This window comes from Euprymna scolopes, chromosome 22 (assembly GCF_053919585.1).
Source record: "Euprymna scolopes isolate OS-2025 chromosome 22, ASM5391958v1, whole genome shotgun sequence".
NCBI lineage: Eukaryota > Metazoa > Mollusca > Cephalopoda > Sepiida > Sepiolidae > Euprymna > Euprymna scolopes.
The window spans coordinates 5,297,978-5,316,900 of NC_136503.1; the positions used below are offsets into that span (position 1 = coordinate 5,297,978).

The 18,923-nt window shown below is 31.2% G+C and overlaps 1 protein-coding gene across 50 annotated transcripts in view; it reads left to right on the forward strand.

Annotated features, from left to right (window-relative positions):
* Nucleotides 1–18,923, forward strand: part of LOC145243857 (oxidation resistance protein 1-like) — an 886,868-nt gene that overhangs the window by 756,273 nt on the left and 111,672 nt on the right. For 30 of the 50 annotated variants that reach the window (XR_013862953.1, XR_013862954.1, XR_013862956.1 and 27 more), the window contains one exon: nt 2,586–2,603. The exons of the other annotated variants lie outside the window; for them this stretch is intronic. Coding sequence is in view for 25 of the 30 variants with exons in the window: in XM_080106914.1 (XP_079963040.1) it covers nt 2,586–2,603 (18 nt within the window). In the remaining 5 variants the exon portion in view is untranslated. The remainder of the gene's footprint in view (nt 1–2,585; nt 2,604–18,923) is intronic. 50 annotated transcript variants of the gene reach the window in all.

Consider the following 18,923-nt stretch of genomic DNA (forward strand, 5'->3'; position numbering starts at 1 on the left):
ATTAACGACTATATGACGTCACTAAATTTCCTTCTCTTTAACAGCGCCAGCCCCCCCCCTCCTTTTTGAATTTCCAACATCAATTTTCCGTTTCTCTTAAATAGAACTGCATCACACTGTGCACGTGAAACATTTTCAAATATTTTGTACTGGTATATTTTTTGGTTTCTTAATCTCATTCATCCAGAGGAAGTCTCGAAATAAAGACGAAACGTTGGTGAACACATAATACGGTTTGTTCCTTTTTGTTTTCTATATATATATATATATATATATATACAATGAAAACTGGATGTTGTATGATTTTGAAACTTTAACTGATTAGAAAGTAATTTCTTTCTAGCATGAAAGTTTGTCAAAAGTCAAATATTATTATTCACTTTATGATGCTGAACGGATATAACAATTTTCAAATTTGCCCTGTCATATCAAACGACCTAGAAATTTATTTTTAACAATGCTTTTTTGCACTCCTTTTTTTTTTTTTGCTATGTGCACATGCGGATCACAACAGACGCACATTTTAACCGATGCCTTCCACCCCCTTTTGTTAACCTTCAAACTTTGGTAATTTGCTAATATATGGTTGCTTATTATTTACAGTTGAATGGGTTTGGGCATTATTCCCAGCTCTTTATTTTTTGCTTAAAATCATAATTTATGTCTGTCTATTGAGTTAACTAATACTAAAAAAAATTTTTTTTTATCATATTTTTGGTAATATTCAAACCAAAAGAAATATTCAAACTAAAAATTAACATGGCTGCCTCTCCCTCTTATCCCCCCACCCTCACAAGGGAAGAGTTAGACACCTGGTCAGATTTTAATGTGGGGAAAATCCAACTCCTTAAAAAGGGGTACTTTGGATTGGGGTAAAAATGTTAAATTGTCTTAGTCTAGAAGGATTTTTCATTCACTAATTAAGAACAAAAATATGTAGTATCAGAACAGATACTATACATTGCTCATCTGTCTTTGCTCATTTTGGTAACAAAATGATCCAAGAGTGGATAGCTCTAGTTATGCTGGTTTGATTTCCGTGTAATTTTCTTATTCATTGGCAAAAATTCCAAATTGGTTACATATACTAACCAGGAGCAAGTAATTATATGCCCCCTAATTAAGCTTGTTGACAAGACTGGCAAATACAGGTCGCCATTTTTCTTTTTTTTAATTGCCATAGATACAATAGACATCTAATATTTAAGTGTTGTTTTTACTGGTGTTGGGTATGACCTGAGAGTACATCCGGAATATTGAGACCTCAATTTGGGACTGCCAGATCGACTTTGAGGATAATGTCATTCAGAAAGTACAACAGACTTAACAGACAATCCTTAGTTTGTTGTGATCATCACCATCAATCGGACACTGGCTAGTGATGACAGATCAAATTAATTTTTTTTTCCTTTTTTAAGAAAATAGCTTAAATCATAATTTTAGTATAAAATAAGTTGGGTACTTATGCAGAATTTGAATCAGGCGTAACTAACTGGCCGCTCGGCTTTTCTCAGAATATGACGTAAACCAATGGTTTTCAAAGCATGACAATGTTATTGTATGAAAACAATGAAGAAAACATTTAAATATAATAAAATCAGCAAAAAACAAAATTTAATGAAAATAAAAAAAAGAAACGATGACTTACCATAACAATTTTTGTTTTATTGTTTTAATGATTTTTTTAAGTGAAGAAAATAATAAACAATTTTTTTTTTTTTTTTTCAATCAATTTCTTTTGGTACAAACAAAATTGAACAAAACTAATTTGAAAAACATTTTTTTTTTATGTTTTACATATTTTTTTAACAAAGGTTTAAAAAAAAAAAAAAAGCATACTTTTGTGTTTTTTATATTATTTTTTACATTTTTTTCTTTATTTGTGGAACTAATGTAAAGTAAATATTTTTTTTTTTTTTTTTTTTTGAAGGGTGAGACTGGGAAACTGATTTTAAAAAATTCAATTAAATTAATACAGTCGGGATATTCCCTTATGATTAAGTAGACTTTTCTATGGTCGCATCAGACAATGTCAAAGTGGGGTGAGAAGAGACGCTTTGCGATATATGGTTTAAGATGGAGACAAAAGGATCATTACCAAATTTCTGCCTTCACATAAACTCGAAAAGATAACTGTTGAGGAGCTCCTGGCTGGTCCCGTTGATTGTTTTCTTTTTTCTTCTTTCCTCAATATTTTCCCAAAGATCGTCTGCTCTTTTGCTGCGTATTGATCGGCATCTTACGTCAGATTACGTTCAAACCCAATCACATGACGTCATGTTCTGAGCAAAGCCGAGCGGGCCGTAAGTTACGTCTGGTTCAAATTCTACACAAGTTGTTTGGCATTAATAGCAAAATCCATTCTATAGATGATTAACAACCACGTGTTTGGCAATTGCCCAAACTATTGTTAAAGTTTCATTTTTTTTTTTACTAAATGCTCCTCCCTCTCTGCTTATATTCTCACTTACACTCTTCCCCCTACTACCACACATTTTTTGTTTTCTTCCCAAATGTTTTGTTTTTTTCATGTGTTCTGCATGCTTATTCTCTCTTCTTTTCTCTTTTTTTTTCTTCCATGCCAGGGTCCGATGTATAATTTTGTAAGTATCCCCCACCCACGCATTCTCATCTAAAATCACTTTTTACATCTAAAGCCAATATACATTCGAGTCTCATACAAAGAAAACTTAGTCATCTTTCACTTCTATAACCTAAAACACAATCTCACTAACAGCATGTTTTATTTTTCATCATTCAGCATCATTTTTTTTTATATGCACTATTTTAGGCCCTTGCTCAAATTTCACACATTTATTCAAAGCATTTTAAAGTGACCATTCTAAAAGAAATGAAAACATGTAGGCAAAATCGTCTTCACAATTATGCTAATCTACTAATTTTCCACTTGAAATACTACATGAGGATGTAAAAGAAATCTGTTACAAAAACTTGCTTTTGAGTTGTGATTAAAAACCACGGTTAAAGGAAAGAATATTTTTTTTAATACATATCGACCTTGTCATATCTTCTTGACGAGCATATGAAAGATTATACATGATACAATGAGAACGATTTTTTTTTCAATATGGTAGGTAGGAAAATATGACATGGTTGATACATTTTGTTTATAAAAATATATTCTATGCATTTACATGAATTGGAACAAATACATTGAGGACATTGCCAAGGCTGTTGCAAAGAAGGTGGGCTCCTTTTACCATACTAGAAAATTACTCCCTCCAAAAAGCACCTTCTATCTTTACAAAGTCACAATTTACCACATCTGAGCTGGTGTATCTATCACTAGTTTCTCCCTCTCAGACAGGATCCAAAAACATCTCAAATCTAATAGGTCTTGCAATGTTGGCTAAGCTCCAACTTCTGTCCCATCACCACAATTTTGCATCCACGTGCCTGTTTTACAAGAACTTTAATGGAGTGTACTCTGATGGACTCATAACACATGCCTCATTGATGTACATACTCCTGACTCACTGACAGGTAGCAAAATCCCACCCCTTCACTGTTGAGCTCCCCAGATGCAAGAAGGCCTTTTACTCTAATAGTTTCTCCTCTAAGACTTTTAGACATTTGAATTTTCTGTTTCCTGCCTCCCTGACTGTACTAACCTGCAGAAGTGTAAATTTATTGTAAACAAACATCTTGCTGCTCAACTCCCCAAAGTATTCTGTTAGACACATTCTTAAATAGTAGCCCATTATATTCCAAGTAGCACTATTACTTGTTTGCAGTGAAAAAAATAAAATAAAAATCAATGTTAAATACATTTCTTAACAAAAATAACTTTTAAACAAATGATTCCATCCGTTTCTGGGGTACTGATGATAAAATCATATTTTAATTATTCAAATTATTGACTGCAAAATAAGCTTAAACAACATTTTAAAGTCATGTTTTTGTAACAAAAAAAAAATTGATTAAAAGCAGAAATTTAAAAGTTGAATATCTGAGCAATGTTAAATTGTTTACTTTAAGCAAACCTGGTGCCACAACCATTAAAAGTTGAAAGAACCGGAAATGGAAAATTCTCCCCACCCCCACCCCCTCATAAATGTGAATTATTTGCAGTATACAAATATTTTATTAAACTAAGAAAAGCAATGAACTTTAAAAATAGAATAATTGTCTCGGTTTTTCTAGATTTTGCAGTTCAAAAAGAAAGAAAGAAAGAAAACGTCTAAGACATAACATGTGGTTACTTCAACTTTTTAGGTTGTGGCAACATGTTTGCTGAAAATAAACATTGGTATAACTTCTCTCAGATACGATTCAACTTGCTATAAATTGTTTTTAATCTAATCCTTTTTTTTTTTTTTTTTTACTAAAATATTTTATTGGCTGAACTCCAATCAAAGACAAGCTAGCTACAACCATATATGATTTCCCTCACTCTCTATCTGTGTCTAAATCTAAATGCAGATTCCATGAACAAAGCTTCTTTCCCAGAACTACCCATCTGTGGAAAACTGTTCCGCTGGTCTGCTTCCTGGTTGAATACAACATAGTAGCCTTCAAATCCAATGTAAACAAGTTCTTATTGAGCCATCCTCATAAATAATCAAATTCTACCTAATTTACACCATTAACAATTATTAAACTACGACCTTACATTCATTAATCTTTATCCTCTAATGGCCTTCGAGCCTTGATAAGTAGTGACTCCCAAGTAAAAAAAAAAAAAGTTTACATATGTTATGGAATGATTTGTGCATGGTAAGACACAGAAATGAACAAATAAAATGGATGAATACGATTCTTTATAGAAAAAAAACGATAAATTATTATCCAATTTATAGTAAAGAATTACTTTGAAAATGAGGTTTGCTAAATTGATGTTGGTAACGACTCCATTTGAAACTTCCTTTATCTGCTGCACAAATCATGCTTTCCAATGCTTTTTTAAGGGATGAAGGAGATAACTTTTTTTTCTCTCAAATTGTTTAGGGTTTATGGTGACATGCTAACAAGGAAATTTAATATTTGCATCAACATAAAAATAATTTAGATTCGTACTCATTTTAAAAATAAACATATTATTTGGATTCTGTTTTCATGTTGAGTGTTATTTGTGCAATGTTTTGGTCGATGTAACTTCCGACCTTCTTTGTGTGTATCTTGTCAAACTCAGAAATCTGCACAGAATTTATATAACCTTTCCCAAAATGAAACATGGCAGCTTAAGACAACCTCTATATGTGTGATTTGAATTATTTTTTCAGGGATAGGTGCCTATAGACGCTACAATAAGTTGTTTTGTTTTTTTTTCCACTAAATCCTTTTTTTTTTTTTCTTCTTTTTTCATTCCAAAGATATAGTGATGGCAGATCAGTACAAGAGCACCCATCCCCTAAAAATGACTGTTTTTTCACCTTTTTAAAACTTCTTTCTGACGATTATCATAGATTACAATTTTAAGTATCATATTAGCAGAAAAATTTTGGAAAATAAAATTTAATGATTTCTCAGTTCACTTTCTCATTATAATGTTCTACTTCATTGCTATCTGACTTACTGGCCATTTCTTTACCGACGTGTCACATGATTAGAATGATATAACAAGAAAGTGAACCCCCTTAAGTCATTAAATTTGTTTTTGTTTCAAAATTTTTTTCTGCTAATATCATACTAAAGTCTGTAATAATTGTTGGAAAAAAAGTTAAAAAAAAAAAAAGGTCAAAAAACACATTTTTAGGGGATCGGCACTCTCATACAGGTCCACTGTAGTGATAAACAGTGATATTTACATCTAGAAACAAAAAAAAGTTGTATTAGAGACTTCTACCTAGTCATGGCTGACAGAGCAAGAGTATGCTGCCCCTGTAGTTTGAATGGAGGATTCTATTCGAAATTTGATGCAGAATCACAAGTTCAACAAGATACACCTGAAGAAGGTTGGCCATTGGTCAAAACATTTTAAGAATAATTTAAGAATAACACTTAAGATGAGAACAGTAGTCCGAAGAATGCAAATACAAACAATTAATCCTCGTCTAAAAAATTCAGAAACTGAAATAAATAAATCCTTTTATCATTCAGTTCAAATTGTTACTCTTTTGAATTAACTTTTTTTCTTTTAGAATTTAATTGAAAACATCTGAAACTTCTGATGTTCATAATATACAATTTTTTTTAAAATTTAACAGTTAATAAAGATTTGCATAAACTTATAAATTTAAATCTAATATTTATATTTTGTCAAATGTTAAAAAAATAAAATATTAGAAAATACACAAATCTTTATGCTGTATGTACCCATCAGGCAACAAAAATGTCATATTCCAAAAATCACATAAATTGTAGTTTTTTTTTTTTTTTTAACTAAAAAAATTTACTTTTTTGGCTTGGTGAGACGTATTTTGAACATTCATGATTTATAAATAAGAGGGAGACAACTCCATTCGAACTATCGAGACTAAAATCAGCCTTATAATGGATACAGTTTACTATTAAAATCCTTAAAAACCGTAAAAAAAAGATTTTCTTTATATTAAAAAAGAAACTACTTCATGAATTCACATGAATTTTGGAATATGACATCTTCATCTTGAAAGGTAAATACAGCATAAAGATTTTTCTGTATTTTTTTTTTTTTTTAAGTATAATTCTAAATAAGCACCGACGCTTCAAAATATTTTGCTACATTGAAATGTTAATTCTATGATTAAAACATTCAAATCTTTTCAACATCAAACCTTCTGTATGGGGGAGAGGACAGTCATAATCAATAATTATCTTTCATAATTATAAGCTCCTTACATAAAGTAGTTTCATGCCTTGTCTGGGCCGATTTCCATAATAAAACAAAAATCTTTTAATTCCAATTAACTTTTCCGAAAAGATATATTTTTATATACGTGCTTTTAAATGATATTTGTTTGCGATACTTTTGTCTCATTCGTTGTATGAATTTTAACTAATACATTCAAACTTCATTTAATGATCCTTAAGTTTAAATGTAAGACGCGATCAGTTTGGTATTACGTTCGTTTTTTACTTGAATGGTGGTTGCAAGAAGATTCTTGATTTGGTAGAGTGCATCCTGCTTTCTTTGTATCTGTGTTGGGATCCATGCATTGCAACTTATTCCCTCCAACCACATGTTTCATACAACGTTTACCCTGGTCAGTAATTAGATGGACAACCATTTGGGAATTCCAGTTGTATAAATAGATTGCTATAATATGAGCTGTACGTACCTGATAGTGGTTAGGGTGCAGTAAAGTCATTTAATATTAAACTTTTATTTTTTGTCAGATATTTTAAATTTTTGGAGATAAAGAATTTAAAATTTTAACTGTAAAGAAAACAAACACTTTTATATTATTCAATAATAAAAATATGACTTTTTTTTTGTCGAAATTGAAAAATGTTTCCATTTTCCCGGGCGGAACTTTTTTTTTTTTTTTTTACATAAGCATCACCACATTATCAAGGCGCAGAGGCCATTCAAGGATAAGGGTTAAAGAGTGTACAGTAGAAATTGGACAATATAGTAATCATTAGTAATGAAAATTTGGTAAATTTGATAACTTATATGGAACGGCTCATCAAGAACTTATTTACTTTAGACTTGAAGACAACCATATTGTAGTCAGCCGGAAAGCAGGAAAACGGAAGACAATTCCACAGGCGTGCAGTTCTAAGAAAGAAGCTTTGTTCATGGAATCTACGTTTAGGTTTAGGCACAGATAAAGAGTGGGGGAAATTATTGATAGTGTTTACAGCTAGACGAGTGTTTCTTGTGAAAGTTTGGCGAGGGGGGACCATAGATTGAAGCTCAGTTGAACACTTTCCATGAAAATAACGATACATCAGAGACAAACTCGCAACATCTCTTCTGTGAGATAGAGGTTGCAAGGAGGAGAAAAGGACATCTCCTACGAGGCTACGAAGTCTATTTTGAACTCTATCAAGGCAGGACAAGTCCTTTCTAGCAGCTCCTGCCCAGATGTGGCAACAGTATTCCATCCTTGGACGTACCTGGCTCTTATATAGATAGAGAATAGCATCAGCAGTGAGATATCTACCGGATCGATAGAACTACATCATAGATACATCATACATCATACATCATTTTTTCAATAAATTATATCAGAGTAAGTTATTATACCAATAACATGGTGCAACAATAACCAATGAAAATTTGCTAATCAGAATATAAGTTTGATATGTCAACTTAAATGCAATATAGGTCCATAACTTTGTATTAAATTGATTGACTTTTTCCCAGAATCTGATTAGGCTATGAAACTTGCAATCCTACAATGAAAGGAATATTTATTTATTAACAAAGAATGCACCTCATTTCTATGGCCGCCATTTTATAGATATATACTAGCATTTCAGCCTGGCGTTGCCCGGGTGTTTGGAGGTGTATGTTGAGCAAAAAAAAAAAAAAAGCGGTCAATTTTTAAAAATTTGACCCCTATTATGATCCCTTAACATTTATTTTTTTGGGCTCAAACTAAGTTATTAAGTTAGATCCATGTCCAAGCAACTTATATCTAAAATTTCAAGTGTTTAGACCCAAAATTGTCGGAGGAGTTTGGTAAAGTTCTCAAAGGTCAAATAGGTGAACTCTGACATTTTAACAGCCAAATTTCTGGCTGAAAACTGATCACATAGATTTTCCCAAATTTCAGTACCCTGTATATTAAATTTCGAGTCTGTAAACTAAAAATTGACAGAGTTATTGCATAGGGAAATGTACACACACACAGACACGTTCACTTATATATATATATATATATATATATATATATATATATATATACACACACACACAAAAAGACATTTTTTCTGTGATTAAACGCTTTTTCCACCACAATCCAAAAATGTAAATAAAATCTAAGTTTACCCTTTCAAACAAATTTTGACAAATAGGTAGTTAAATGTGATTGAATATATATATGTGCCAAATTTTCTGATTCAATGAAGTTTTATTAAACAAAATGAATAACCTATTGATCCTTTGTTTTTTGTTTCCTCCCAGTTTCATTAATAATTGTAATCTTGACATTAAAAGACACAAGAAACTGAAAATAAAAAGGTCAATAGGCAAAAGTTGATTTTATGCAAGCAAATGTGTTATGTATATGAGAAAGTGATAAAATATCCAACATTTTTTATTTTCAATGGAACGTTCTAGAAAATATGCAGCAAAATATATACACATGGTGTTGCAACAAAATTTAATACTAAAAAAAAAAAATGAAATCAAAGTTGTATCTGCAGAGACTCAACAGTTTATTTATCAGCACACACAATATTATTTTTTAATGCAACTGATGCCAGCTGAGATGACCATCTCAAAGCATGAGTCTCGCACTTTGGCGACCATGTTTTTGTTTATAGCAGTGAATATCTCCATGATGATAGCATTCAGATGGTTAACTGCGTGGTGAGTGTGCTTGCTGCTTTTGAAATAGTCAAAGGGAGTGGGCAGTCGAGTGAGGAGGGTATGACCAGCGGTGAGGAGCATTATTGAGCAGACACACCTGGGTTGTGTGCAGGAGTCTTGCTGGAAGTCGTAGGGGCATTCGGTAGTGATTCCATCCATTCAGGTTTGCACTATGCTCTTCAGCACCTTCCGATATTTTGTTTACTTTTTGACAAGTGTTGGATTTTGCTGGAATAACCAGGATATTTGAAAATTAAAAACAATAACATTGGAGAAGAATGTAGTTTTTCACGATGCGGGTTGTATGTGCCGAATGGTCATGGAATCTGTATGCCACCTAAAATATTTTTTACTTTTTTTTTTTTCTATTGCAAAAATTTTCGTTTTAATACTTTGGCTGATTCTTACAAATATTTGAAAAGTCAGAAATTGTTTATATTGCAAACGGACTTTATAGACATCCTGTATATATCTCTATCTTTATAAAGTTAGCTATTTTTATATGTATAGAATTCACTCCTAAACTGATTAATTGGTCATCATGAGTTTTGGAATACACTTACTAGATGTAAGGATCATAATGTGGAATATATTTAATTTAATTTTATGCAAAGAGGGTAAAAACAAAAAAGTGGAAACGCTTTGTGAAAATTCAGATACTTCCGATTTAAAAAAAAATTTTATATTATATTTTTGACATGAATGACTATTCGATTTTTAAGTATTTTACAGGTATAATATAGGCACAAACTCGCATTTAAGATTCATATCTCTGAAATTGGCAAGATTCTCTTAATTTCAATTTCTTAAGACCTCTTGAGCTTAAGCCTTGAGTCATTTTCTAGAGTCAGAATCATGTCATGAATTTTTATCAAAATTGGAATAAGTCATCCAGATGCAAGGTTTAGTACCATATCTTAACTTTAATTTTTGTAAAGTTTCTCAAAAACTGTTCCATTTGTGGAATTTTACTCGTCCTAAGACGTGTATTCTAGTTATATATAGTCATCTACATGCAGTACTGTTTTGTTATATTACAACTCATCAGTGTGGCTAGATTAGCACCTTTCCCCAGCCAAGGATTGAACCTACAGCCATCCCATTGATAGTCGACAGTTCTACTCACTTGCCCATGGGAGTTGTGCTCGCAAATGATCTCAACAAATGTCCATTTTAAATAAACACTCGTCCATCGCTTTTACAGTGCTCGAGCTGTTTCTTCATTTATAAACAAACTGCGAGCCTCACTTTATAGCTATATAATGGCGGGTGAAACACATTTACGACTGTATTCATATATCATCTGAAAAACTTAAATAACACCAAAAAAATGCAATTTTTAGAAAGTAGCGTATATATTGTGTTTATACAGGATGTCCAGAAAATCTATATAAAAAACATTTTTCTTTCTAGCAGGTTCTTCCTAGCACAAATATTTGAAAAATTAGAAATTGTTTATACAATAAGTAGGATTTATGGACGTGTGTGTGTATATAACCTGGTTCATTAAACAGCAGAGATAATTCCTATTTGTTTCTCTGTCTTTTCTATTTGTTGAAGCAATGTTCAAACGTACTGTTTGAGTGTAAAAGAACTTTGCCATAGCCGTGATTTTTTCCAACTTCCATAATCGTTGTTTTAAATTAAAAAATGAATAAAAAAATTTCTTCAAGCAACATAGCATGGCAAGGTCTTTAGTTATCCATAACTAATTGACTGAAAAATTGTCATGATTGTGTAGCGATATTAAAAAATTGTTTTTTGAATATAAATAAAAAGAATATCTTACTCTATTTATTCTTGAGCACTCTTATATAAACCTCATTAAATTTGTTGGTTTTTATTTTTGAATATTCTATATAGGCAGATATTCTCTTTATTCATATTTACATCAGCATTTTTTTTTTACTATCGCTACACAATCATGACAATGTTTCAGTCAATTATTTATGAATAACTAAAGACTTTGTCAGGCGATGTTGCTTTTAAGAAAGTCAAGTCCTCAATCAAGGACTTATTTATTATGCCAATTCCTCCCTAATATTAGAAAGATCACTTGAGGAATTTAGGAATAAAACAAAGAAACTCTAGTTCTTAACTAGATCATGTTATGTATGTGTAAAATACATGGAAAAAGATGTGAAACAATGCCGTCAAATCAATTCATAAGATTATATAATGTTTCAAATTTGTTTTAAAGAACATCATATATTCATATTTTGAATTATAGTAATACATAGACTACTGAGCTATTAACCCGATTTTTGTTTGAATTTAAATTATAGATATACTTATAATGTTTGAAAGTACATAATGAAAATAGAAAACTTACACTTCAAAATGAATTGTATTTGAACATTATTTAATAGTATTCAATGCTATAAATAGAAACATAAAAACAAAAATGCAGCGTGGTGGATGCACGCAAGAAAGTTGAAAATTTAAAAAGATAGGAGAGGGAAAACATTATGAAAAAAAAAAAATGCTGTGTGTTGGACACGAACTTGCAAAACTTACGTTCGTAAGTGAACACTCTATCGATAGGACCATGGCAACACAAATGTTGAATATAAAACATAAATTCAAAACGTTTCATTAAATAAAATGTGTCGGATATTAATGATATTTTATTATACATGTATGATTGTTTTGTTGTTTCAAAAGCACGTTCAGATTTTAAGGGTTGTTTTGGTGTTGTATGTTTGCAATTTACATTCTGTTGTTGCTCGTATCGTGTCGCTTACACCAAGCAGCTTTCGTTTTTAAGATTTTTGCTTTTTAGGATTTTTGGTTTTTCAAATCTTTTGAGACCCTTCATGAAGTAAAATACTTATTCTAGTCCAAAAAATAGATATTTATTGTAGATATAGTGTTGCTAGACAACATCTGCTCTTTGAAGCATTTTTTTGTCCAAAAAAATAAACGTTGTCTTAGTTCTGTCATTATGCCTTTTAGAATTCTAACAAATTTTGCAAGTCGGAATGAAAGGTAAATTTTTTTTTTTATCCAAAAATACATATCTTTTTTTTTTTTTTTTCTTTTTTTTGTTTTCTTTTTTTTTTGTAATTTATTTTTTAGAGGTTTCAACCAGTATTAAGTTTTGGTGAAGTGGAAAATGTATATTCAAGTTATAGTTTGTGTCTGTGCAGAAGCTCCTGTGGTTTTGGAAACAGACGTCGACAACCGTATATATTCTTAGTTGTGCATGGTATTTGGATAATTTCATTTTGATCAAAAGGCGTAGAACGTTATCTTGGAGTTGCTGAACATGCTTAACATCCATAAAAAGGAAATACAAGTTTTTATATTTCTTTTATTTATAAGTTGAAAATTATATAAAATTACAATAAAAAAATAAGAGTAGAAATGTTTATAAGGAAAATGCCGAGTGTTCCTTACAAATTATTGTAATTTCTTTTTAATAAATATCACTTAACTTTAACTCTCTCCTACACCATGAATGCTGCTTACATCTTTTAACCCTACATCCCCTTTCTCTCTCTCAATCTAAAAAAAATTGAATGTTATAAGATGTGAAAATTAAGGTGTAAAAAAAAAACTATATACAAAGTTCCTTATTCAATCCTGGGCAACACCAAATTTTCCTGTTCATAATCTAGTGCACGAGTCACAAATTTGAAAAAAAAAAAAAAATTTTTTTCAATCATTGTATAAAAAAATTAAATTTGAATAGCAATAACTTCATTTCATCAGAGCTTATCGATGTTTTAGAAGAAAACATTTTTATTTCTATTTTTATAATCTTCAACTTATAAAAAGTTGTATTTCAAGCATGTATGGAAGCACAAAGGTAATGTAACCTTATTTTTTTTTTTTTAAATGTTAAAGTTCGAGACATGACATTCAGAAAGAAACTGTATATTTATCTTAAATTCTGACTTGCATAATTTTTTTAGAAAATTATAAACAATCATCAAATCAAATAGACCTAGAATGTATATCTTATTCGACAAAATTATATACTGAAGAAAACCGAAGGATCGGTCAAAAATTTTGTGCTCTCGTAAAAAAGCGAAAACGTTTTTTTCCAAACACAAGATATAAACATTTATATATTTTTGTATTGATTTTTACCCGTGTATATATATATATATATAGGTAAAAATCAATACAAAAATATATAAATGTTTATACCTTGTCTTTGGATGGATATATATATATATATATATATATGTATATAATATTTGCTGGTGTTTTAAGGATTTTTTTTTTCTTCTTCATAATTAGAAAAAAAATATTTTTCTTTATGAATATTTCTTCATTTCAGTACATCAAATTTTTAAAAATCTGAAATGTCTGTAATCTTGTCATTTAATAATGTCATATACACCAGCAAATATCATTGACTGTTTCTGTATTTTAGATATAAAAAATGGTACTAAAAATCAATAAATGAGACCTTCGTTCCCCTACGGCCTAATGCATTCATTGCATCTTCTGAGTCACATTTCACAAAGATGGCACAATAAGCAAGGATTCATTTTTGGTCATTGAGTGAGCTTGTTTGGCAGAAGCAGCGTTATAATATTCTCTCATTTCTGCCTGGATTAAAAGCAGTGCCGGAACGTCAGCATTGCACTTGTACTATATGCAATTTATTACTATTGGAAGAGAAATAGTTCTTGAACTTCATTCAAACTTTTTTACAAGTTACCATGTTGGATCTTTAAAGGTTTATGAAGTTTGTTTTTAGATGACTGACTCCCTAGCTCGGTTTTAAATAAAGTCTAAGCAATATCTTAAAACTACAATTATTAGACAGCCTCATGCTTCTTGTTAAGATGGAGCAATACTAGAACTATAAAAGATTGAAAATTGTCTACAAACTTGAGGAATTAATTGGTGGCACCTTATGTAGTCTTAAACAACATCAAAGTACATAGCCATACAATGCCTATGAGTTTCGAACACAACACGCAGGTCTGCTGACTAAAGAGAATAGAACACCATAACCCATAGATATTGCATGGCTATGTATTTCAATTTTTTAGAAAAAAAATAGGAAAAATATTCTTCTTACATAGATAATTGAACTTTCTCCGTGTTCATTTCTCCTAAATTATATGAGATGCAAGTTGTAGAAATAATATTTCGACATGATGGAGAGAGTAAAAAGAAAACAAAAACAAATTATATGTTCATCAACATTTTATCTTTATTTCAGGACTTCCTCAGGGTGATTAATTTGAAGAAGATAAATTTTCATTTTCTCCTTCAGAAGTCTTGAAACAAAGATGAATTGTTGAACATATAATTATTTAGTTTGTTTCCTTTTTCATCTCTTCACACACACACACACACACACACACACACACACACACACACACACACACAGTTCCAGTTTTAGGAGCTGCCATGTTGTTCATCAGCATACAAAATGGTAGAAGTGATAAACATTTTCAAATTATTCTATTTATTCAAGGAATAAGGAATCGTAACTAACGGACTTTCCACAAATTGAGCACTACATTTAATTCACTTTGTGTGTGGGTGTGTAGATAGCTATAAATAAATGTGTGCATGTATGTGCGTGCATATGTGTGTAGTTATGATTTATGTGTGTAGATATGCACCTATATGTGTACATCTGTAATGATAATAAAGTAAGGTGTTAAATGGCTAGATAAATGCAATCATATTTTTATTCTCAGCACGATTACATTTGTGTAGACATTCAACATATACCGTTTCTATTGTCATTATATAATGCTGCGTGTGTTGAGCACAATTGACATACATATAAATTTTCCCCAAACATGTTTTAAAATATCATTTTTGATGTTGAGATTTCTTAAATATTGCTTTGTTAATCAAATAAGTTTTATTACATATTTTTCAGTTTCTGGTATTTAGCAGAAATGAAATTAAAATTTGGTTTTGACAACACTGGATTGGTTCCAAATCCTCTGGACGGTGTCCCAACTGAAACTGGATTTGACTGATTGCAAAACCAAATTTTTCTTTCATATTTTATTTATTTGATTATAAGATTCCCCACTCCAGTTGATCTTTTACATTTTTCTTTTTCTTTTTTTCTTTTTTATTATTAGGACTTACCGCTTTAATCTTTATTAGGCATTCCGTGGCATATGTTCAATAAGCAAACTCTATAATAAATGTCTTTTTGATTCATGAGCGAAAATATAATTGTTACAGCCTATGACTAATATATTTATAAAGTCAATTAAATATGATTATCTCATGCAGTTTGCCTGTCTGGTGCGCCTACCTTATGCATCGTGTCGGGTGTACCTACCTCATGCAACCTGCAAGGGGTATGATTATTTAAAAGATTAGAAATATATACTCTACCTAAATAAGATGACAAATTTACAGTATTCAATTTTATGAATAAATTTTTTTCTGTTTACATATGTTAAAAATGTATACTTTGTGATATTTTAAAACATTAAGCAATTTCTTTTTTTCAATTTTGTAATTTGTATTAAAGTAGAACTTTTTTGATTAATGAAGCAATGTTATCGTGTCACCTCTACATGTTGAATTGGTTTCTGATTCTGTAGATATAGTTTTGTAAATGATTCTTATGTAAATTGTTTTCTTGGTTGGACGTGAATTACAACTCAGTAATTGTGACAAGTATTCTCTTCATCTTCGTTAGTTGTTTTAAAATGTTTTCTGCTTTTTTTTTTTTTTTTTTTTGTGAGCAATACAAATATTCCAAATGCAATTTGTTTGAATCCATAAGTAATACTTTATTAAATGGGGTTAATTCTGTATTGTTGGCATTGGTTTCCGTTGATAGAATCCGCAAGCACCCACAGCATAGTGGATATTATACTTGGTAAAATTCAGTTGTAAGTTACACTCTTTTGGAAGTTATAGTGCAGGTGATGTTCATAAAGGGTTCTGTTCGAAATCCCACGCAGATTCTCTAGTTTGATAGAAAGATTTCCGAGTTCAACAAGATACACCTGAAGAAGGTTGGAGGTAATACTGACTGAAACATTGTGAAAATGACACTCAAGATGAGAACAGTAGTCTGAAGAATCCAAATAAAAGAAATTATAAATCCACATTTTATTAGAAACATGATTCTGTATTGTTGGCATTGGTTTCATAATAAAATCGAGCCCTTACAGGAATGATCATCTGATAATTGACATCATAGCTAAAGTGTTGCAATGGATCGAACATACTGATGTCCAGTTACTACCACCACCATCACGACGAGAATGAAGCCATATTCTTAGATATTCTGACTTTGTTTCAATTTTTCTGTATCTGCTTCAAGTCCTTAATCCTAAAGGTTAGAAATCTGCCAGATTCATCAGCAAATATTGTGATACAATGTGTATCAAAAAAATAACGTTATCAGTTACCTTCGTTGTTGGTGATTAGCTCCCTTGAATAAGAACTATTTGGTATAAGATTATCTACCATAAATAAGGACCATAATCTCCGTTTCTAGTTATGTATGTTTGTAGAAAATTATTTTTAGCTGAATAAATGTCGTTTTTATTGCACAATGTTTATCTAAACAACGAACTGTTGTTTTATATTGTCAGTGCTACGAGTGTGGAGTCTTCTTTAATCTGAGCTCAGTTCAGTTTTGCCCAAAACCTAAATCTATTTGTCTTGTTTTTTTAAAACTAGAAGACTGTTTACCTTGTGTATGCTCTTTAGGTTTAAATGTTGAATTGTTAATAATTATTAACGCCATCTATCCATCAACATATTTGATAAAAACTGAAGAGACAAAATAATTTGCAAACCTTTGCATAATTTGCAGGAAAAAAAAAAGATTGGATAAAAGGATTTTATTTTATTTTATCCCCCCCCCCCCAAAAAAAAAAAAATTATGCATTTGTAATGAAAATGAAATTGCAAATTTGTTTTTTAGCACTTCAATCCAATAAAGCACACAGTTTGTTAATCCAGACAAAAGAGTTTGTAAAAAAAGTAAACTACCATTTTGACTGCTTCTGCAAGCCAGCACTCCAATAGGCTTTCTCCCAAAAAGACTGTATTCAAAAATCATGCCTGAAAAATAAGGCATATTGATATAGTTTTTTAATGCAGGGTTTTCAAGGTGACGAAAGTTTATTTGAGGTCCCATTTTATTTTTGTGCTTTTAGCTTGATAGGGTTTTTTAAAAATTATAAGTACTGTGATCCCATAAGGGTTCACAAGAAAGACACGGTATTTAATGGAAACAAAGCCGTCATCATTGGCAGAATTCAGATACAAGTATACATGTTTGCTTATTAGTATTGAGCCAGCCCCAACTACAAATTGTTTCGGGTGATCCACGAAGCGCAACTTCATGTCGCACACACTTCAGATGTCACCATTCGCTGCGACAAACATGCTATGACATGCAGGTTCAGTAAAGCATCTTGCAGCAGGTTGCCTGTACACCTTTTTGTGGATTACCATCTTGTCGCCTATCTGCCAGGCGAGTCTATTCAGGGGGTGCGTCTCCCCCAGTGAATTAAATTCACCCCCAGATATCAACTTGGAAATTTCTACGACTCGGCGCGGTACATACAGCACCTAGGCTTCTCAAATGGTCACCCATCTGGTACTGGCCAGGCTCAATGTTGCTTAACTTCATTGATCTGGTGAGAACTGATGGGTCAATGAGATTGTGTTGTATATATGCAAACAAGGTATATTGAGTAGAAAAGCAAATATACCAAATAATATGTACAACTTGTGTGCTAATACCCAGAGACGTATTCTTTCAGTCTTTATAGTATTTGTAGGGTAGACGCACCATAATAATAAGTTTACACTTTTAAATACTCCCCAGATTATGACTGCTATTATTCTGCTTGATTTTTAAAGTCGACCATGTATTTAAGTGTCCTTCTACATGGGCATATTTATGATGGGAATTAATTTTATACTTCAAACTAACATTGTATTTCTCACCAGAAAACACAACATAATTTAGCTTTATAAATTCTTTATTTGAAATCTCAGGAAATTTAATTAGATCTCTTACTGGCTCGACAGGTTCAAGACGTTCCCTCGTATAACGGTGATGGAGAGCAAGTTCATGATGGTCTCCAGTGTAACCTGTCATTAATAGAGCAGAGTGGTTGAGGAAGTCCTATATGTGGAGCCAATCATTCTACTGTCATTCATTCTGTCATTGCAATCAGTTGAAATCTAAATCTATCAAAACCCAGCATGTTTTTATCACTTGTGGTCATCCACTGATGCTGCACATCCAGGGTTTGTCGACGATTCTGTTACTTTTATAAATGAATGATATAATACGTGATATTTTACAGTAATGTTATATTTCGGTTGCATTGTGTCTATTGTAGAGCAATATTTTTTATGAAAGTTAGTAAAAACATTTGGTCAGTTTGTTATATGATAAGCACAAGGTGGTTGTTGTTAGTGGGAACTATTCACGACTTTTTTGCAAATTACCCACAATTCATTGCAGTTGACTCCTGCAAGTTTCTTTTTTTTTTTTTTTTTTTTTTTTATACATAGGTCA